This window comes from Anser cygnoides, chromosome 4, assembly GCF_040182565.1.
Source record: "Anser cygnoides isolate HZ-2024a breed goose chromosome 4, Taihu_goose_T2T_genome, whole genome shotgun sequence".
Classification (NCBI taxonomy): domain Eukaryota; kingdom Metazoa; phylum Chordata; class Aves; order Anseriformes; family Anatidae; genus Anser; species Anser cygnoides.
The window spans coordinates 33373650-33396505 of NC_089876.1; the positions used below are offsets into that span (position 1 = coordinate 33373650).

At 38.8% G+C, this 22856-nt stretch overlaps 1 protein-coding gene across 1 annotated transcript in view; it reads left to right on the forward strand.

The window, feature by feature from the left end:
• The first annotated feature begins 8698 nt into the window (after positions 1-8698).
• The window catches only part of RPL7L1 (ribosomal protein L7 like 1), a 33419-nt gene continuing 19261 nt past the window's right edge, over positions 8699-22856 (forward strand). Inside the window, exon 1 of the mRNA XM_066996651.1 lies at positions 8699-8751. Within this exon, the coding sequence (XP_066852752.1) occupies positions 8714-8751 (38 nt within the window). The 5' untranslated portion in view covers positions 8699-8713. The remainder of the gene's footprint in view (positions 8752-22856) is intronic.

Consider the following 22856-nt stretch of genomic DNA (forward strand, 5'->3'; position numbering starts at 1 on the left):
TCTGCTGATGACATAGTTGCTGTTAAAAACAAACAAACAAACAAACAAAAAAAAAACAAAAAAAACACATGGAAATCTGCTCAGGATAAAGCTGTCCAGAGCTTTATCTTCAGATGTGTAGTACCTGTTCAGGACAAGGGGTCCAGCAGGCTTCAGAGTTTGCATGTTCCTCTTGCAGTATTGAAAAAACTGCGAAATGTTACAGCTTCTGTTCTATAAATACCAACTGGGATGTTTCTGTAACTGTTAACCCAGTTGAATAAGAATGGGGTTTTCCTGGGGACAAAAGATACCATGCTAACTTGAGGGTTGTCTTGCTGCCAGATTTTAAGCTCCTGTTATAAATCATTATGGTTCTTCAGAAAACAGATGAAAAATATGAATGTTGGCAAAAACATCCTTCGCTAAGTTTGTTCCAAAAAAGGCTGAACTATTTTATATCAAACTTTAAAAAAAATAAAAAAAAATTTCCAGAGTACAAGAAGAAATTTCAACCTGACTGAAGTCTGATGTTCTTGAAAGCCTAAGTGTTTAATGAAAATAATTAGGCAGATTAAACTGTCAGTATAACCGTGCACTCACCCTTTAATAACTACACAAACACTAAAGGGAAGGGGTCAGGATATGTCCTTTTCTGTTTCTTTCTAATAAAGAGTATCTTGGCAGACAAGGTCCTGTAACAGAACTGGATGGTACAGGTCTGGAACAAGTGGGTTCCAGTAGCAGAACTGAATATAATGTGCTGCTTATTAGCTACCTAGATACTTTTTGAAGATAGGAAAAAAAAAGTAGACTGCATTATAAAGATGTATAAGAAGTGCTGGTATGTGTAATCACCACTTCCTAAGTTTTTCATTTTACCTAACTTTTTCCAGGACACTTCCCAGCATGTAGACAATTTGTCTTGCAGTTTTCAAACTATTCAGAATTTCCTTCATCTCTTTCACTGAACAAAAAGAAATGACCATTACAGAAAGTGGTCCTGGCTTGCAAGTGCTGCAAAGTATTTTCTGGCAACATTCTTTTCTGGCATTTGAAGTTGTGCTTCATGTCCTCTTAGTTTCATGTAAAATGGCTTTGGTCACACTCTCAGCAGGGACACTGGTAATGTTTTAAGACAATATCAGGTGAGGTCTACCTCAATGTTGTCTGACTGCATTTGTCTGCGTTAGAAACATTATGCAATGTGGATGGCTGGGGAGCTATGTGTAGGGAGATCTTTGGTTGCTTGTAGCTGGGTATGAAGGAACTGCCGAAGGCTGCAAAGCACACAGTGAAAAGGGAAACTGAGATATCCTCAGGCAGTACTCATGAGATGGAGGCAGTGTGTGTAGTTCCACCAAAGAACTAAAACCATGCATATGGTGTTGAAATAATGCAAATTTTACTACCTGAAACACTTTGAATTTGAAGTGAACAGGGAACTAAGTTATAAAACAAACATACATGCCTCATTGAAGTCCATCTCTTCTGGATATGCTTAAACTGCATTGAAGATGATAATTTAAAATTCATCTACAAATGGACTCAAAACAAACTCATCTTGAATGTAGTCTTCATGTTAATCAAAAATTGAGTGCTTTTTGTTAGCTTGTCTCATCTATTACATTTCCTTACCAAACACATGTACATAAACTTTTAGTGACTCCTACCTATATAGTGATGAGACGGACCATCTATTCTCTGCCTTTGTATTCACCTTTGTCTGTTGCATTAAGTGTGTTTTGCTTAGAATAAAGCATCTGGCCTTAGGAAAGCCATTTGGCAGTGACAAGTGAGCACATATTCTGATATTCAAATTGAGAGGTCATGTCCTAAGATTTGTTCTTAGTTACTAGTCTGTATGACCAATGTTTTTAAAATACTGCTGGAGATATCCAGGATATTTTAGCTATTTATAATTCCTATTGTTGTAACTCTCTAGGGATGATTAGATTGGTTGACTTCAGTGGTGTGATAGCTATTGATATAAATAACTTTCCAGAAGATTTCCTTGTGACTTCAGAACATCTTAGCCAGTAACAAAAATATTTCTGAAGAAGTTTAGTTCCCGAGCTATTTTCTGAAATTCACACCAGGCACTGATCTGCATACAGAAGAGCTGAAAGTCTCTAAAAGCCAGTCTGTGAGTGCCTAGGCTTCTCAAAGGAATCTGTTAAATTTCTAAGTCAAACTTTTAGGAGTCTTAAGCTCTAAACCTTCTTAATTTCTCAATATTGTGCTTTCTGTCAAGTTTGGAGAAAATGGAAGAAATGCTCACCCAGATGAAAGCCAAAATAAACTAGATGAATTGACCAATGATCAGAATAACATAGCTTAATGAATAGCTAGGGAAATCTGGCTGAGGGACAGAATCATTCAAATCTCTCCACTTATTGGAAGCATCCTTAAAGTTCTGCTGTTGGAAAATCATGGAATAAGTCTTTCCTGTGAGACTTCCAGCCTTTCCTGATTTCAGCCAGGAAAGGAATAGTGGAAGAAGTGTTTCTTACTCTATTTTGATGCTTCTGGTCCTGATCCCTGAAGAGAAGGGAAGCAGAGGAATGATATGCCTGCTTGCATGTGAAAATGAACTAACATAAACTTGTAATTGTTTGTTCATGTGGATTATTCCATTCCATGCTTTGGCTACAACTTTAAATCATGTTTTTGGGGACTAATGCTGAGGAATAGCTCGCTTTTCCCTAGCTGGACCAAAGATTTCAGGCAGTTCAGAGATCTGAAAAATAAAGTAACCAAGCTCAAACTGTGCATGTATACAAGTACAATTTGGATAACCTCAGATTACTTGTGAAAACTTGAATTCTTATACATGATCTATAGTTGACTGACAGGCCTTGAATGTAATAAGAATTTGTCCCTATAATTCAAGGATTTAAAAAAAAAAATAATTTAGTTATCAACAGAAAATGCTGAAAGTCTTCATTCTTGCATCGTTTTCAATCATACGGCTTTTCATACAGATAGCTGCTTCTAGCCTATTAAGTATGCAGACATTATAGCATCATATAAAGATTTCCTTGATTATTGAAAGGACAGATACTACTCAGGCAGCAAAATATTCAGGGTGTTTGAGGAAACTGAAACTCTTCACCTTACCAGAATGAAGTAAGTGTTATTCCAGTATGAAATACTTGCATTAGCATGGCGTGCTCTTTGCTACATCGAAATGCAGACATTCCTCAGCTAAGCAGTGTTCCACACACCCTAAAAACCTTCCTCAGAGTGACAGCCCTGCTTTTCTTGGAGAATGTTTTTAGTACCGTTTTGGAGCCATCTAAAATTGGAAACCTCCAGAGAATGAGCCAATCCCTTGGCCAAGGAAATATGAATATATTTGAAATTTAGTAAAACCTCTGAGACGTGCTTAAGTCACAACACCAATCAGTCAGCGTCGCTCTGCAGACTGGGACAAGCTGGAACCAGGTACTCTCTAGTGCCCTGGGAGTACAGTCCTCACTGGTAGTGGTAAAATTAGGGAGTTTCTTGAGGTAAAAGAACAATAATGGCACACTTTCTGAAGAAAAATAGTAATTCCATAATGAAAATGTGGAGGATTAATTACAGTGAAACAAGTGTACCATCATGCTGAATTAGTTCAGCTTGATGATCTCATCACCACTGTAGACGGTGGTGGCAAGCAGCAAATTATCATGGGGGAAGTGCAAGAAATGTCATTGTAAGATCATATGAAATAACCTACTCAAAGGGAACTTTTCCCTGAATTAAAGACTGTTTATGATCTGGAATGCTAGACTTGCATCTTTTCTAGACTCTTCTTGCTAATCACCAGTTTAGTGTAGATGATCGACATAAATACATGGGGATACAATCATATCTGGGGGAAGAGTGGAGTTTAGTTTTGCAAGACTTTAGACATACTAAAAGACAGTCTTTAGCTGGACTGATTAGAATAGAAGTAACACAGGCAAAGGTAAAATGTGTACTCCATAATGTGCAAAAGAGTACTTTGATCAAATTTGTTCCTGCATTTTCTGAAGACTGTGGAAAATCTTCTGGAGTTTCAATCAATTTTTCTAACCAAAAGTTCCTACTTCTACTCCCTGACTTTTCTCTAGGACCCAGCTCACACTTGAGAAAAAAAAAAATTGAAACCCCAGCACATCAGTGCTCATTTTTCAGTTTTACTTATTCTGCCACCTGGATGTATAAAAGCACAGTTGTTCCCTCTGTTCCTTTTGCAGTTCCCAGCTTTCAATTGCCCATAAATCTCAGATGACTTGGAATGAGAAAGGAGCATGCAGTGTTCATGCAGAACACTGAGTTAAGGCAACTTCAAAACTGGGTCTATTTAACGATATGAGCTGTCAGTTTCCTTCCCTCTATAACAAATTAAGATGAGTATCCTTACCAAAGGAGGTGCTCTTCACGTGAATATAACAGGAACATTTAACCCCTTTTTTCTTTATTACTGAATGTGATCTCTTACGAATTTCTCTACCCACAAACTGTTTTGTGTCTTCATTTTCTTTTCTTGAAGCCATTGATTAAAGCTAATGATTATGTCCTGTTTTGTTTAATGAATGTGTACTTTATTTGATGACAATAAGATGCCTAAATTCTTACCCGGATCTTCTGCAATGACTTGTGTAACAAACTCTTTACCCATCAAAGCAGGTACTGAACCATGGAGCACCTGAGCTAAGACCATTGGGTGCTGTTGTGAGCTAAAGCTCTCCAGCAGATCTGTGAAAAGGGCTTTTCACAGGTGAGGGGAGAGACTTGATCCAGCCAACTGTCTGTGTTTCCTGCCCTGGAAATAAAGGAGCTATAATTTAAAGTTCAATATTATCTGAAGATATCACCAGGATAGATGGTTTTTTGCTGCAAACTGTGGCACCAAGGAAGCTGCAGCCTGGCAATTGAGTGTTACTGCCTCCTTTCTCTGTACTGCTGCTGCTCCCTGGTGCAAGGGAGAGGTCACGGTAGAAATCCCCAATTCATTAGATGTGTTAGGTTCTTGTTCTGTTTGTTCTAGATTGGCTGTGATAATGGCACAGAGAAAGAAAACTTGCTTGTTCTCATCCCTGCCTATGTAACTGTGAGATTTAAGTCCTCTGTGGAATTTAAGAGTTGTTTTTAGAGACTTTTTCTGTGAAACAATCTAGGTTAGAAACAATCTATGTTACTCTGGAAAAAGAAAAAAGGGAAAAAAAAATCATTTTCAAAGACTGAATTTGAAGTTAACCAATCTCTTCTCTGCTGCTTGGTCTGGATTTACTTCCAAAAATAAACACTTCTGCAAACTTTGACTCTAGATGGTGGTGATTCCCTTTAGTACCAAGGCAATTGTTCTAATTGATTTTAATTTTCAATACTAAAAGCTAATCAGAAGCAAAATATAGTAGGAATATTCATGGTTTTGCTTGCAGAAAATGAAAAACAAATGCTCTTTTTGTACTTTAATACCACTCCAGCTCTAACTAAAAATTTCTATTTTTGTCCCAACTTCTGACACAAAATACATTCAGACTTGATAGAATAACTTGGTTATATTGGGTCTAAGCTTCAGAAGAAAGTATTTTTGTTCCCTATTTTTTATCAGAGACCTTTCTAAGAGGAAAAAAAAAAACACAACAGCAAATAAGAAATTCTTTATGGTTAATCTCCAGGAAAAAAAAAAAAAAGCTTTAATAGTATGTTTGAATTGCACGTAGACACCTTTGCTAATACATTCATACTGTTGCCAGGCTTGCATTGCAGATAGCCACTGTGTCTGAAAGCTTATCAAGTTACCCTTTCCTCATGCTAACAGATGGTGAAGCAGCAAAAAGCAGGTGTCACTTTCCAGGTCTCTGGTCCCTGTGCTGCCTGGACCACAGACTAAGAGAAAGAAGGTCATCCTGTGGCACAGCGCTGGCACACTTATGTTTCAGTATCTAAATGCAGCTGGGTGTTAGCTCTGATGTTTGGAGAGAAATTGCAAGAGGTCCTGATAAAACTCTAGTGTGCTGTTCTTGGGGGGTCTGGGGTGATTGTCCTTCATCTGAGCTTACTGTCATTTCTCCAGAAAATGAACTCCCACAGCTAACACTTCTTCTTAGAATGAAAGACTTTTTTTTTTTTTTCTGAAGGATTGCTTTTCTTTTGTCATGTAAGTGTTTTAAAGTGCATGTGTCCCTTTGATAGGTCTTAGCCCCATCACTTCAATGATGAACAACAAATTTCACCACAGTGCTTCTAATATACCTGTTCATGATATTTGCTTTTCTTGCTTCCAGAAGGCAATTTCACTGTAGATCAGTAAGCAATATCCAAATCTATCATTGTGCCTCCTCTATGAGCCCTTTGTGTTGTGTTGTGTTGTGTGGGTTTGATTTCCAGGCTTTATCCAAGAGACCTTACTAAAGCATTAATAAGATATCAAAAACACGTCAACAGCTGCTAGGCTTTGATATTTGTATTGGCTTCCCCCCACACTTTGCATAATGAGGTTTCCCTGCATTAGCTTACATTAAACTATCATGTAACTTAGCCTAATAAGAAAACGTGCAAGGGAACAAACGAAAGCTCTTGAGCTTTTGTTATGGACTAACGTATAGCATTATACCATAATGGTGGCTTTGTGGAATGGCGTAGCTCCAGAGGGGCCGTGGGGAGGGATGAGATGAGGGTAGGAGGGAGCCCTGTTACTGAGACTTGCACTGAGTGTACAAAAGCTGCATTGCTGCTGCAGAGAAATGTGGACTTCTGCATTTCTGTTTTTAGCTCTCAGCACTGCTATGGTAAAAAAAATAAAAATAAAAATGTGGCAAGGTTAGGTTTAGTGGCCTGCCTTCTAGTTGTCTTTGAGACTGTATTTATCTGCATGTCTGAAGATACTTACTTGTGCTGGAGGCCTGAATAGCTATGGATGTGTATGCATTTCATTTATATGTAGGGAGAACAACTAGAAAAACATTGGAACATTGGTTGAATAATTAATTTCAATTTGAAGGGAATTAAAAAAGAAATCTTTGTTTTATTCTTATTGTTAAGTCTCTGGACGTGAAGTAGGTATAAGATCTAGTTATTCTGTGTCAGGGGACTAAAGAGGACCTATCAAACTGTTTAAAATTTGGTGGGTGAAGAAGGTATGCTTTTCTTCCTGTTGAATTAGGTATCATAGAAATCCTATAATTTATGAAGGTGACAAAAAATAATTTAACTGGCTTTTGAGGTCAATGATGATAGTTTGGGGATTTAGTTGGCTGCTTGAGCCCAGATTGTTTAATCAGTCTCTTTTGGCTCTTGCTGTAGCTTGAATATGGAGTGAAAGAGAAGCCTGCATTTACGTGGGGATGCAAGAATATGGATGCAAACAGCTGAGCCACCTGGCTCTTCATATTCAGGCTTAAATCTGAGCATTTGTCCAAATGAGCCCTGTGAGGTTCTGTACTCTCACAGGGAGCAAATAATTTAAGACATGGAAAAAGAAACTTCAGTTTAGCTGCTTGAACTCAAATTTCAGAGGAAGTCTTCCTAGCTTCAATGGTATACTCTAAGCGCAAATGTTCAGGCTATAGCTGAGCAACTTCATCTTTTGCTTTTTTTTTTTTTTTCATCTATGGCAAATTGTTTTCCTACAGGAGAACTGCAGGCAAAAACAACTCTGCTGTAGAGAAACTGGGGCGGTGGGGATATTATCATTTGAGCTGCTATGCCTGGTTTTAGGGATGTTTTTGCTGTGAGGGTGACCTAAAAGCAGAGCTAACAAATGCAAGAATCTTTCCTTTGGTGCTTTTCTTTTTGCTCCTGTTGCAGATCTGCAGTTGATACATGATCACTAGTTCTTTGTGCATATGACCTTGCATAACAGAACAGCTGAATGTAAATGTATTTTTCATAGCTTCCCTTAGTGTTTGCACTCCACAGTCTTCTCTTCCTGAAAGAAGCTGGCATGTTGTTGCATTTTTTGCAAAACTAGTAAGTTTCTCTTCAAGGGGTAAATCAGAAAGTCATAATAAAGCACCACAACCTAGGCAACTGTGACGAGATATTTTAGAAGCAGCTGAAAATGAAATGAAAACCCTTTCAAACTTGTTCTTAGCCTGCTCTTATTAAATCTGTTCTATAATTGCTGCCTGTATAAACAGTAGAAATTAACCTTTCTTTGGCTTACTCTAAGAATAACACTGCTCTGAAAGTGGATAGCTTATTATGTGTAGTGCTCCACATGTACATATTTGAAATATTGATCTTTAGAGCCCAGTAAGTACTGTAAATTACTTTTGCAGTGTATTCCTTACTATGGTGTAACACCTTTTCAAACTCAGTTGTGAAGTAATTTCATACTTTTTTGGACATTTTTCTTTCCTTTCCTTCTAAAGAGTATTTTAGTTAATATCTACACACGATTCTTTGGAAATTTATGGAGTTTATAAAAGCTGTCTAAATAATTAGAAAAGGTTTGAAAAAGAAATGAATGCAACAAAATCAGTTATTCAAGATTCAAACATATGCAAATACTCTGGGTTCTAATAAGATAAAGGATCATCTGCAGTTGCTTATGAAAAACTAGTGTATCTCTTAATTTGGAGCTTTGGCACATCTTTTGATTATCATGCAGCTTCAAGTATCTGCTGCCCTACTTTGATTCCCATGGCAATGTCTTTCAGGAGTTCTCTTGGTTAAAAAAAAAAAAAAAAAAAGGCTTCACAGCATGACTAGATGCCTTAAGGTAGAGAACAAGGGCTTTTCTCTCCTTGCACAAATGGGGAATGACAGCAGCAGGCAGAAGAAAACTTCAGGGTGAGTAATGGGAAATCTCTAGATACGTTGTCTTTGTGATGTTAATGAACTGGAGCAGGATTCAAGGTGAAGTCTTTTTCAACTTATTTTTAAAAGTGAATAGCTCCAGTGCCTACATGATCAACACAGAAAGTGTTAATGGAAGTTGCTGGATACCAGGTTCTTTTCAAATCGTGGCCCTAAGCTACTGTAGTTCTGAAATAAGGTTAAATCAATGAGGTGAGTACAGCCACCATCCATCCTGGTAACAAAATAATACAGTATATCTTTGAGCAGTCTGAACAGGGGGAATTTCATAAATGATGAATTTTACAAAGTGATTACACCTAAGAGTTGATAGTTTTTGTCACAGGATAGATACCTTTTGTGTACACTTCTGTGACCTCTCTGGAAATGAGAAAGCAAGAGAGTGGTTCCTGTAAATGCTCTACCTTTACTTTTATGTCTAGCACAACCCTGGCATTCACTTCCTTCATCTTAATGATCCAAATATCTATATGACAGAAAATAACCAGACTTATACATTTGTTAAATTACTGCTACGACCTTGGTCATACCCTGAAGCTTCACGTGATCGCAGCTACAGTTGTGATTAGTCATTTTTACTGCTGTCAGGTACTCATAAATTTGCCTGTGAAATGTGAAAATAAAACATTGTAGAAATTATTAAAATATATTGTTTTGTTTGCAAAACCTTGCATTTTCTTATACATTATCTTAGCTATTTTTGTACATGCTATTTAGACCTTAATGAGCAAAAAGTAGTGCTGTTAGCGTGATCCAGAACCAAATAAATTAAGGACAGCCAAAAGTTTCTGCTCAAATAAACTACGTTCCAGAACCATTCTTACTTTGAAAAGTTATTTGTTATCTCTGTTATAGAAAGAGGGATTGGGAATAGATAGAAGCTTTGAAACTGGTCTGTGTTAGCACAATAAATGATGAAAAATAATCAAAAATACTGATTTTACTTCTTATGGGCAAAGCATTCTTAATTGTTAGCATGGCTAACCCATCGCTAAATGTCATGTAAAAAACTGAATGAGAAAATTAAATTCCCAAATATAAACAAAACATGCTAGAATTAATTATTTGTTAGGAAACCATAGTAAAGTAATATTCAATTTTATAGATGCCTATTAAAAAACTTTAATGCACCAGTACCCTAATTCTTGGAAGAAAACTACATCTCAGCAGTACTTCCAAAATTAAGATTTCAGTTCCCACCATCAGGCTGCCTTCAGGGATCATGCTGTCATGAGTCTCAACACATTTTTATGATATCTGATATTATTGTTTCAATGCAATACACAACTTCACATTCAGTTGGAACAGTGAAAATATTATGGCACTAGAATGTTATTCTTTTAACAGATGGTTTGTACCTCTAACGGGGAAAGTTTTATGAAATTTGTATTGGCTTGATTTGCAGAAAGCATACCCATTTAGTGGTTCACTTTGACATAACTTTTCTATTTTACATTACTGCTTGGTGCATAGGGACAGAATTGTTTAAAATTTTTTCCTTGCCTTTATTTTTCTTGCTTTTGTCTTTAAAAAGCTCCAAAGAACTTCTGTGTACAATGTGGTTTGAAGTTGAAAAAGGTATTCATTTTGAACAGGCATTTTGTTTTAGTAAGTATCCATTTCAGGACCCTTGTGTATATATTGGTGTGAATGGCACAGCTTCAAAGGATAAAGATGAATGCTTCATACTTAGTGTTGAAAACAACCTGCTGTCAGCAGAAAAGCTTTTTGAACTGGTTGGAGCCCAGATCTGAGAAGTTATTAATTTCTGACTTCTCTTAGGCTATCTCTTTTCTTTTGAGCTTGCTTTAATGAACATCACTTGGTACAGCCAAAATAAATGGCACCGTCTTGCCCTTAGTGGGACCCTGGGTATTCTGCTGTCTGTGCCAGAGTCCTAGGCTTGAGCAGGGTCATGCTCAAGCACCCGAAGAAGTCACCCACCTTACAGTTACGTTAATATCTTCTCCTCCATTAGCAGTCATGTGCAAATCCTTGAAATCTGGAGTAGGTGCTTGAAGTCTACTTTATGAGCTTAGGGACTTAGGCCTGGAAATTTTGGCTTGTCCTTTTCAATATTGGGAGCATTCACCTGAGAGAGCTGGAGTTGTTCAGCCTGGATTAAAAAAGGCTCCAGGGAGACCTTATTGCAGCTTTTCAATGCTTAAATGGGGGCTGATAAGAAATACGGGGAGAGACTTTTTACTAGGGCCTGCAGTGGACAAGGAGTAATGGAGTAACCTTTATACTAAGACGTTGTAAACTAAAATGGTTTAAAATGGTTTTAAACTAAAATTAGGTACAAAGTAGAAATTCTTCACTCAGAGGGTGGTGAGGCACTGGAACAGGCTGCCCAAGGAGGCTGTGGCTGCCCCATCCCTGGAGGTGCTCAAGGCCAGGCTGGATGGGGCTTTGGGCAACCTGGTCTGGTGGGAGGTGTCCCTGCCCATGGCAGGGGGGTTGGAACTGGATAGGCTTTAAGGTCCCTTCCAACCCATTCTGTGATTCTATGATCTGCACGCAAATGTGAAACTTAACCTTTCTGAAACAATCTTTTTCTGAAAGTGAGCTGTAAAGATACTGCCTACTTTATGGAAATGTTTATGGTTTTTTAAACCTTTTGAGCTTAGCAAGCTTGAGCTGAAATGTGAAAATCAAACTATGTCCTCTCTGCTTATTACACCCTCCTCTGAGAAGGAGTATTTTGCAATCTAGGCCACCATAATGTAAACACCGCCTAAGGCAGACGAGTCTCCTGGTTGTGTCAGTTCTGTGGTCACAGCAAGTGATGTTGGAGGAGAGAGGTAGATACAGGTGAGTGACTGCTGTGCCCTGGCTGGGAAGGGACCACTTCTGGTGCCTCTCTGATTCCAGCAGCAAAGCCCTGAACTCTACTTTTTTTAATCTTACTGTGAGTCCAGCAAGATTGTCATGTGTCCGGCACAACTCATACTGAAACTGTGCTTTCTGCGAAGGCCCCAGCAGTGTTCTTGTGCAGTGCAATTCTCCAGAACTGCAGTAATGCTGCAGGCTGTATCTTAGAGGTGCTGGTTTGTCCTGTTTTCAGCTGTGGCACCTCCCACGCTTCATGTCCAAGGTGAAGCAATGGGAGCGGTGTGCATGTAGATGTAGCATTAAGAAGTACTCGTATGTTGTAAATTCTCCTTTCAGAGGAGGGGAAAAAAGAGAGCGTGGCTTCTTTTTTTTTGTTGTTTGCTGCCAGTTTCCCCTCTTCTTTTTGTTGGCTCCATGCCTCCTGAGGGCAAGAAGGAACTGCCTAGCACTGTGTGAACACAACTGATGCTGCAAAGATTCCGTAAGAGCTCTGTGAAGCAGAGTTTGGAAACAGACTAAGAAAAAAAAAACACATACATCAGATAATGTTACTTTCGATATTTTTTTCTGTGCAACTCCAATTTCAACTCTTTGAGAAGGATCCACGGAAGACAGTTCTTGAAACCAAACTCTGTGAATTGACATCAAGAAAACACAAGGTTAGTTAGTCCAAGCTAATGGACTTGAAATCTATTTTTCTCTGGGAAAGGTTTAGTTACTTATGCTAGAATGAGTTGACAGTTCACAGAAGTGAGTAACACTTTCTGTAACACTGTGTTCTCTACTTCTGAGGAAATACTGAAGTTCAATGTATTTATCTTCAGTATCCCTACTGGACTCCAAAGACTTTCACAGCTGAGAGGATAGGAAAAACATCGTGGAAATTTGAAGTTCAGAATCCTCAATAAGAAAAAGCAAGAAAAGCAAGAGTCTTCTGCTCAGTAGTTAGTAGATTTTAATCCTTAGCAACAACATTTTTAATATTTCAAAATAACTCTCACTGTAATTCAGTATCCCCTTTCGGTGGCATATAAAAAATCCCACAAATTTTTAATTTTACTTGATTTTACCTAATTTTAAACACTGCTAAAAATAAGCAAGTTCATATTCAATATTTTAACAGTGACTACCTAAACATAACCTTTGAAAAAGCTTTTTGCAAATACAAATTACTTCTATAGATGAAACTTAAGTGGAAAAGTATTTAGCATGAAAAATTTTTGTACCTCCTCTGAACTTTTTTTTCCTCCATGTATTTGGTGCTAGTTGGAGCACTAATACCTAGGATTTCTCTCCTGCATAGTGTTTTCAGTGGCTTGGTAGAGAGCAGGCTCAGGTCACAACAGAAGACCTTGGACAAAGGTTGCATTTAATGCAATTTGTTTCTTTCTCTCTAGCCCTGTTTTTCTTTGAATCTGAAATGCTTTTAATTTTCACTGCCACGAATTAAATTAACCCTTGTGAAATAGAGCTTGAAGAAAGGAAATATGAAATCAATACGTTTCCTGAGAAATTGGTGCATGTGGAATGTGCTTTATTCATGCATAAACCAATTATTTGTAATGAACAATTAATAAATGGCATCTTTCTTTGAATGTTTTATTGAGAGGGTCTAAAGTAGGCTATTTGTAAAAATGAACACAATAGAGATTTATTTATTTATTTATTTTTACTTCCTGGGTATTTAATATATATAGCATACCTGAGCAGTAACCTTAAGAAAAGGTCCATTAAAAATTCATGGTCCTTCACAGTGTTACAATCGGGAAGAGAAGGAGCTGTTAATGGCAAAAGAACAATTAATCTGAGGAATGGTACTGTAACCTGTGGCCTTGCAGAAGGTAGCCTCCATTAAATGCATGCTCAAGAAATCATCAAATAGCATTGATACACTAATGCCAGTAAGTTCCTGAGTTTTAGAAGATAGATGCGTTATTTAGTTCCGCTTTTTAATAACAGAGGAAGCAGATCTATTTAGGAAAGGTGAGGTGCAGTCCAAGCTTGCTCTCTTGTCACTGGCAATGCTAGATTAATTCATGGCAAATGCTGCGATAATGAAAAATGAAGGGAATAAAGGAGCGAGATAGCCAGTACTGACTGTCGGTAGGTCAAAGGCTTCTGGCCTTGTATTCCTCTCTTAAAGGCTGCAGCTGCTTTGCCTGTTCATCTGTAGAGTGAAGTTTTACATCCTGCAACACTGTTCTCCCCTCATTGACTACACTTTTGTCATCGATGTGCAAATATGCTCTGCTTGAGCAGCTGAAATATTTAAAAAATATTTAATGGAGGTACTAGCAAAACATTTAATTGGAAGGATCTAGGTCCCTGATTGTATCCTAACTGAGAGAAAATGTATCTTCATCTTCAGCCAGAAAACAGATGTTTCACCACAATTCTGTTTCGCAGAAATGTTTGAAAGGGATTGTTTAATTCCTCATTGAAACAGAAACAGATTATGAAACCTTGACAGCAATCACCAAATGGAATTGCTCCCTCTCTGGCTCTGTGCTTCAGCCTGATACCAGGTGTCTCTGCCGATCCCGGCTCAGATTTCCCTGCTTACTTGGTCAGTCCCTGAGCAGCCACAGGACCAGAGCAGTGCTGGGGCGCAGTGCTCGCCACACCAAGTAAAGGGGAGGGAGGAGAGGTCATCTGGTGCTTCCAGTAGAAATCAAGGAGCAATTCTCCTCACTCCTTTAGCTGTGAGTTTTTCAAGTTGTGAAAGAGAGAATAGGAAGGGAAAAAAAGAAACAAAACAAAAACATGCAGAAATGGCAGCAACTGAAGAAATGAAAACAAGATAATCCTGTGGAAATAAAGGGAAAATGATTCCATAGTAAACTGGGAGAAGTAGCGTGAATTAGCAGTTTTGAAATCTCTGAAAGGATAAGACCGTATCATTCGTAATGGAAATAATATAAAGTATGCTCTGTCTGGGTGCGGATCCCTGTGTCACCTCCTAGCTAAGACCCTGCCCCAGCATGGGACATACTCCATCTCCATCTTCTGTGGGGATGCTGAAACGTGTGGTCTCGTGGAAGGCAATGTGAGGCATGGGCGGATGAAAACAAGCCTCAAGCAGGTGTTTGATTTGACAAGATTTAAATATGTTCCTGACAGAAGCTCTATGGGCACCAAGACCTAGTCATACGGGCCTAATTACTAGATTAGAGCTAGAAAAAAAGGCCTGGTCTTCAAGCTTTTTCTCCTTTCCTATTCCTTTTCCTCTTCTACTATTTATATGCTCTTAATTTACCCACCCACTCCATTCCCATTCTCTCCTTGCTGTTTTCCTCCATATTTCACACTCTTCTCCTCCTGTGTTTTCCATATGCTTTCTTTCCTGCTCCTTTTTTTTTTTTCTACATTCTTCCCTCATGCCATGACAGCTTTTAGTTACAATGAGAAATGACATATTGTGAAGGTGCTGTATTTTCCAACCTCTTCCCTTACTCACTCTCAGTCGGGAGCAAAATGTTCCTGGTGTGCTGCCAGATGAACCTCTTGTAGTGCTACAAAGCTGGCTCCTTCCCATGCATGTACTCCAGGGATGCACTCCCACAGCATGGGCTTTTTGTCGGCTATTTCCTACGTGGCTGGCCTTCTCTTCCTTTCCGGCGCAGGACCAAGCAATTATAAATCAAACTGTTTAGAAAAACTGTCCTTAAAGACCAGAGGTAGCAAATCTATTTATTATAACCCACACCTTTCCGGAAAAAAAAACAAAATGACAAAAACTTTTACACTCAAAATGTACATGTTATCACCTGAAATTTAGCATGGCAGTTTGACCCATTCAAGACAGCTGTGTAATTACTGTACTCCATAGGGTGGGTTGGGATGAACTGGTGCTTTATTTGCACTTCCTTTCAACCTCAGGGTTACATGGGGATCTGAGTGCCATCTACTCGTGTTAACCAGGCAAACTCAGACTGTCTTTCTTACAATACGGTAAGACAAGACTTATCAATTTATTCTACTATAACTTCTGGCCTCTTTCTTTAGCAGCTGTTCACATCTTCAACCTCATAGGCTTGTTATTTGACATGTATTTGCAAAGGACAATGTATGCCATCTGTTACCCCAAATATCTTAAAGTACTTAAGTCTTCTAGTGTATTCCTCAAATCACTGTACTCTTCAAAATATTTTTTTCTCTCCCAAGTACATTCTGAAATTGTGGAAATAATACTGTTTTCAACACTATGCATCAAATTAAAAACTAGAAAAGGCTGTGGATGCATATCTGGGGAGAAAAAATAGGTAAGGTACAAATAGAAAATAAAGTATAATGAAAAGCAAACTCTTTGGTCATGTGAATGCTAACTTGGAGCTTTAGATCATGAGATATTGTCCTAGTTTCTGGCTTTAAAATTAGATTCCTTTTAGTATAAAGAGACAATAAGATTAAACATTTTGTGGTGTGTGTCAGTGAAGGGGGAGGCATGAAGCTCATGGAAAGCCGTTATGTAACACGTCCCATAAACATGTCTGTATTTATAGCACCTTATTAGTTATCATCTTTCTTCTGCTGAGATGGGAAGCCTGTGGATCTGTTCCTTATATAGCCAGCAAGCATTGCTCTGCCTGTGCTGTATTTTGGCTCCCCCAGAGCCTCCCAGTCTTGGCTGCGAGCTCCGAGAGGAGTTCAGCATTCAGAGGAGTTCAGTTGCTCACCTTGACTAAACTTTATCACAAAAGCAGCTTCCTCTTTGGGGTTCAGGTATTTTAGAATTTAACAGTTTATTCCAGAGTAAAAGGACATACTGACAGTAAACACCTTATCTCCATTTTTATTGGTGGTTTCCAGATAACAGAAACGGCATGCATGTGGGAGCGGTACCCCAGTGGGAAGACTTTAAGAGGAAAATGCACGCAGGCTGAGTGTTTTAGCGTAAAAACTGGACTGTACAGAGTGATGGTTGAGGTGGAGGAATTTGTCCCCAGCCCCTCAGAGCTGGACTAATTAAATGTCTCCGATGCAGCAAAATCTTCCAGGACACTGGCACAGACTGCCCAGAGAAGCTGTGGATGCCCCATCCCTGAAGGTGCTCAAGGCCAGGCTGGATGGGGCTTTGGGCAACCTGGTCTGGTGGGAGGTGTCCCTGCCCATGGCAGGGGGGAGGAACTAGGGTCTGACTAGGTCTTCAAGGTCCTTCCAACCCAACCCGTTCTGTTACTCATCTGTTCACATCCTTCATGAAGCAAAAACCATGTCTTACTTATACCTACTGTGTTTCATTCAAGTTTTATTCTCTTGGTTTCTAGAAATATCAGCATCTGTTACCTTTTCTGGCCTCGCACTGTACTGGAAGTCTCTGCATGCCCTGTACTGCTTGTGGCCAGACCCAAAGGCTGAGCATATGGTGCTCTCCATTAATCCTTTCAATTATCATTTTACAACCTTCTGGCTGCCTGGTTGGAATATGCCCTCTCACAGCCATGTGCCAGCTCTAGCAAGGCTACGCAGGATCACTAGGAAAGTCTGCGTCATGAAGTATTGAGTTTTAATTGCCTATTTTCTCTCAGGAAATTCAAAACAGAGGATGCAAATACATAAAGCAAGAGAGTGTGAAGTAAGAGGGATTTAATTTGTTCACATTTCCGATATGCCTGTAATTAATTTGCTCTTAAACAGAGGCAACAGTCCACATGAGTGTGCTCAGACTTGAAATTTGTCTGGCTACTGGAAAGAGATGGAGGAAGGAGATGGAGCTGCGTGCTACTCTCCGGTCCTGCTCTCCTGCCCTTTAATTTCAGACTGGGCATGTTCTGGCCTCCATGCCTGTTTCAAACGGGACATCCACCTAGTGTTTTGGTCTGTTATTTACTAGATTCAAAGCTTGCAACTTGATGCTTACAATTTGTGATTGTTGCTGCTGGGCAGTGGACTAGATGAAATGCCCTTCAGCAAAATGAGAGGCATTGTTAGCACAGGAATTTTACATCTCCAGGGAGGCTATTTAAAGGTAGGCAAACACGTTACATTAGCTGTGAGATTGCTAAGGAGTCATTCATTCTGAATAATAGTAATTTTAGTTAAATGATGAACACACACCAAGTTAGCATGTTACAGAATAGGAGTAATAGATGTGTTCAGAAACTAGCAAGATGTACTTAAACCGCTTGTGCCAGCAAAACCAGCTTGCCTGTACCAGCCTTGAGGGATTTTGATTATATAGCAGCAAGAGGGCTAATAAGGGCCCATCTGCCTCAGGCATGGTCCCTCCAGCATCCCCTATGGGTGTCCTCAGTGTCAGCACTCTCCCCCACCAAGAGGCTCAGAGCTGGAGCTTTGCTCTTGGGCCCCTGATTATAAAACAAAACAAACTCTGGATAACTAGAAAGGAATTCCCCTTTTGTTCTTTAAGCTCCTTGGGTGAAAGGCCCTGTAGAAATCCCAATTACTGTTATTACTTGTTATTAGTCTTGGTAAGAGATCTGGACAAAATCCTTTTAAACAGGAAGTTCTTTTATGACTGTCTTCTGAGCAACTCTAATTGAATTAAATTTTCTCCCTCTTCAAAGATCTCAAAAATATCTTTGTTCACATTTAATGTCTCTGTGTGTTTGTTATGTTGATGGTAATTTATTTGCAAAGCATAATTATGGGAAATTCCTACAGCTTGTGATAAAGTGCACAGAGCTGGTCACCACAGCAGGTTTTTTCTCAGTCTCGAGTGACCCTGATTTATTCAGAGAAGTCAAGACCTTTTCTGGGGAAACAGAGGTCTTCACCAGTGATTATGTCATTAAAAAACTTTTTGCTGTTTGCGGTAAGATTGGGAAAGTAAAGACCCAGGTCTGTGGCTTCTTTTTCTACAACTCCTCGGTCCCTTTTTGAATTTTAACCTGTCACATACAACTTATTTCTTTGAATTTGCAGAACAATTATTCTTAGCTATTTTTTCAAAGCCAGTTGTGCAGTAGCTCTACAAGTGCTAAACATTTCTATGACAGTTTGGAAGAGTTAAAGTATTTTATGGGCTTGGATATGTAGCCGATGGGAAGTAGGTATGGCTGTGTGGGAGTTTTGCCATGAGCTGTCTTGGAGCCACAGGCATTTAGGGAAGAAATTTCACAATTTTGAAACTTTACTTGAGAATACCAGATCTTCAGGATAAAAAAAAAAAAAAAAAAAAAAAAAAAGAGGGAGACGTGTGCCTTGTAGTTGATTTTGACCCTTTTAGTAGGGTGAAGGCTAATTGGCAGTTATTGTGAAAGAGATTTCCCCTGCAAGTTCCCTGTACAAATAGGGGTGAGCAGCTTATAGCCCACGTCTGTTTGCTACAGCCTTATATTTTTCCACCATAGAAGCCTGGGGGTAATCTTCTTCAGCTGTGGTGCTGGCTCTGCAAGCTAACCAGGTTGCTTTGGACAGGCACTTCATTTCTTGTCCTAGCTCCACATGAATTTAGGATCTCAACCAAACAAAATATCCTTTCAGCTATGCAAGTGTGAAAGTGTTTCAAAACATAAAGTGACAGTGATGCTGTGCTATTATGTAGACAAAGTAGACAAAAAATAAAAGCAAGATTAAGCACTAATCCAATTTTAATACGTCTGTGGAAAAAATAATAGAAGAGCAAGTATGAGACAGAGTACAACAAATATTTACCTACTGTGTGCAATAAACTTGCTCTTAACATCCCTTGGAGTCCAGTGCCCATTGGTTACAACATAAAGAGAGAGGAAAAACATGGCTTATAAAACATCACAGTCTGGTAATTTAGCTGGCAGAACAGAGCCTTTTGTGGGAGGCAAGAGTTGCCTCTGAGTGTAACTGCATTTACTGAGCATTAGAAAGTCAAGATACCCCGTTCATGGGAACACAAAGAGAGAAAGTCTGTCTGCATTGAAAGCGCTGAGCCCCACTGAGTTCACTGGTGGCTTAAAAATCTCTCTTCCTTCCTAATTGTGAGCCTCTCCGTTTTAAGATGTTTCAGAGCTAAGGCAGCCTCCTAGCATGACCCCTCAAGCTCCAGTGCTTCCTAGAGTGCCTTCAGGACACCATGAGACAGCCGTGTCTCCAGCTTGTCACTTTTGCTCCCAGTCCAGCATTGCTCTTTGCAGTGTGGGCCTTGGAAGATAGCTTTGCAACTGCTTGCAGTAGGAAATTCTCTTCTAGTCGGATAGTGAGGCCACAACCCTGTAAACCCCTGTAACGAGGAAAGGGTCCCATCAGGCCATGTAAGACAAGTGATCAGCAGAAGAGTTGGTAAACATCTGAGCTAACTGCCTGGACTTATCCCTTACTGATTTACCTATGTTTAATAGACAAAATTTAAAATAAAAACAAAGAAAAAAACAAAAACAAAAAACCAAAAACCCTCTATGATAGATTTATATAGAACAACACCCTAATGAACTTGAAGTGCAGCACAGATGATTATACATTGAAAAGACTTTCTAATGATGAACATAGAGGAGTTGTACAATAGATTACATGGAGAATTAATGGAGTCTGGAAAAACACAGGAATAGCTGGTGCTGCTTTATCATAGGAAAATTGATTTAAATCTCTCTTGAGGCCCCTTCCAATCTTCTAATTTTAACATCTGCAGTGTTGCTGTATGGTATATCTGGTCTTCCAAAACAAGCTGCCTCTTGCATGCCATGCGTGCTACCATGAGTGCCAGTGAGAACGCAGAGGGTTCACCATCAAGACTGGCACTGAAACCATGAATACGTTCATCTTTATTTGCGCTGCATCTTTTGCTACCCCTTAAAAGCATGTCATAGACTGTTCCTTCCCCCAAGACCAGGCGTGCCTTCTTCCCAAACCCAATATGTCTTCTTCCTTTCTGGACCAAGTATCTTTTAAAATTGTAGTAAAAATACTGTACAGCATTTGGTCTTCTTTTTGAACTTTTATAGGTTTTGCACCCGTATTGAATATAGTTCAAGAAGTGTTTGAACAATGTTTTCAGACACAGGGTTTGATTTTTGGGTGATCCTTTGTGGAGCCAGCAGTTGGACTCAATGATCCTTGTGGGTTCCTTCCCACTCGGGACATTCTGTTATTCTGTAGTTACATCTATAAGTTAATGTATGTAGATATATGTCTCTATGTACACATTTTCATATCTGCTTCCTTTATAAGGGCCTTTGTTTTGTAGTTTAGTCTATTTAACTTTGTTGCCTCTGTTTATGCTCTTATTTACAAATTCCTTTGTAGAAAAATAATGTAATTTCCGTTAATCTTTTATGCTGTAATGTGACAGAAGTGGCCTTTTATGCTGTATTTCCAAGTGCAGAATTTCTTCTATATGGAAGATGCTATCAACAAACACTGTAGATGGTGGGATCTTAGTACCTAAAAGTCATGTTGATCATGAGATCACTTGTGCTATTTACACTTAACACAAACTAGAGCACCTTTTGGGTTGTCAATTCTCTCCCAAGAAAGTGCTTAACTCAGATGGGACAAGGAGGTCAAAAGAGTGTTTCTGAAAAAGTAGCATGTCATAAAGCAAACAAAACAAAAATAATGAAGAATGATAACTAATCCTGTTACTAATTGCTTTTTAAGAGTGAATTATTTTTCAGGCAAGATTATTTGCCGTAATATATCAATAGGAATATTTTTTTGCTTAAAAATCTAAACTTAAAACTTCTCTTTTTCGTTAGTCATAATGAAAATGCTACCAATAAGTAAGTTTAACTTAAACAAAAAGCTCATTTTTACAAAATGAATATGTGCCTCCTCTTATGTTGTAAAGAGCACAAGTTCAGCTGAAATTAAGTTTTAGGCTGAAGAGTATGTTTCTATTTTCACTGTACTTTAATAGCTTCCTATTAGATTAGTGTTATATAAACTAAGCTTTAACATAATTTTATTTTTTATCCCTTTTTACAGTCAGTATAATAAAGATACAGGACTAGAGGATAGGAAGTAACAAAATACAAGCTGTCAGAATATGTGGCCAAATCTTCCTTTTCAGCTCAAAGTGCATTGGTGAAAGGAAGGGCAACTCTAGGAGACTGATGCGAGTTTCTGACTCAATGGCCCCATCAGGGGAATGAAATATGAAATCTCTGTATGGTTTTCAGATACCGCCAGTGTAAAATACAAAAATAATGAAAGCACAACAACCAACAGACCCCTCTGAGTGGAAAATGTTTTATAATTCAACCAGAGCAGACTTGCAATGGACAGAAGGGAAAGCTTGAACCAAAGGGCCTGAGGGAAATGTGTCAGAGGTGCAGAGCCCTGGAGAAGAGAGGCCCTGGTGGTCAGGGGCTGTATTCATCTTCTAGTTTAGCTGTCAGACTGAGAAGGATGCAACAACTGTTTTGTTATATACCTGGAGACGCATCCAAAGAAGTTTAGATCAGACCATACACAGCTAAATGTTTGTCACAAATCCTGCATAAACTGCAAAATATTTGAGAATAATCTTCCTCATTTTCACTCTTGCTTTGTTAATAGCATCCTATTAAGTCACTCAGTTGTCTGTTTAAGAATCCTTACGACTTAACTCATGGATAAGTTTACTCTGCTAAAAGGCATTCACCGATAATTTGCAGGTACAGAAATGTGCTGGCTTAGAATGGACTTCTGATATTCGCAAATTTGTCACACGTTTGTTATGTACACACTGCCCACTGAGGATGGTGCATTTAATTTCTGATAGCCACCTGCAGAAGACATGCAGACATAAAATGGATGGCCACTGAAGCAACACTCCTTCAGTCTCTTACCTATACCCTATGTTCTCCGGCAAGTGAATTGGCATTTGCATGTGCTTTACATTTCAGAAACCCACTGATTCTAATTCAATACCTTTAAACTCTTATGTTTGCACCAGCAGTAATTGTTCTGAATGTATTCTGGGTACGTGTCTTCCAAAGAGTACGCTAAAGCAAGGAAGGAGAGATTTACGAGAAGAGTGAGATAAATTATAGAAACTAAATAAGCATCTAAAACTTATTAAAATAGATTAAACTCTGGGGAGATGTAACTCAAATCACTAGATTTCAAAATAATTTGGAAGTGATGGTGGGGAATATTTCACACAATAGTAGCAACAACTGTAGAACCCAATAAATAAACAAACAACACAAAAATACTTCTATTATAAATCAACTTAAAAAAAAGATCAGGAAAAATGTTTCCTGTTGTACATAATTTTGTCTTTTAAATGTAAGACATTCTTAATGACCAGTTGGTAAGAAACTTTTCCTCAGGTTACTTGCTGGCAGGTAGTTCAGCTTCCTGAAGGACTGCAAGGTTTGTCAGTG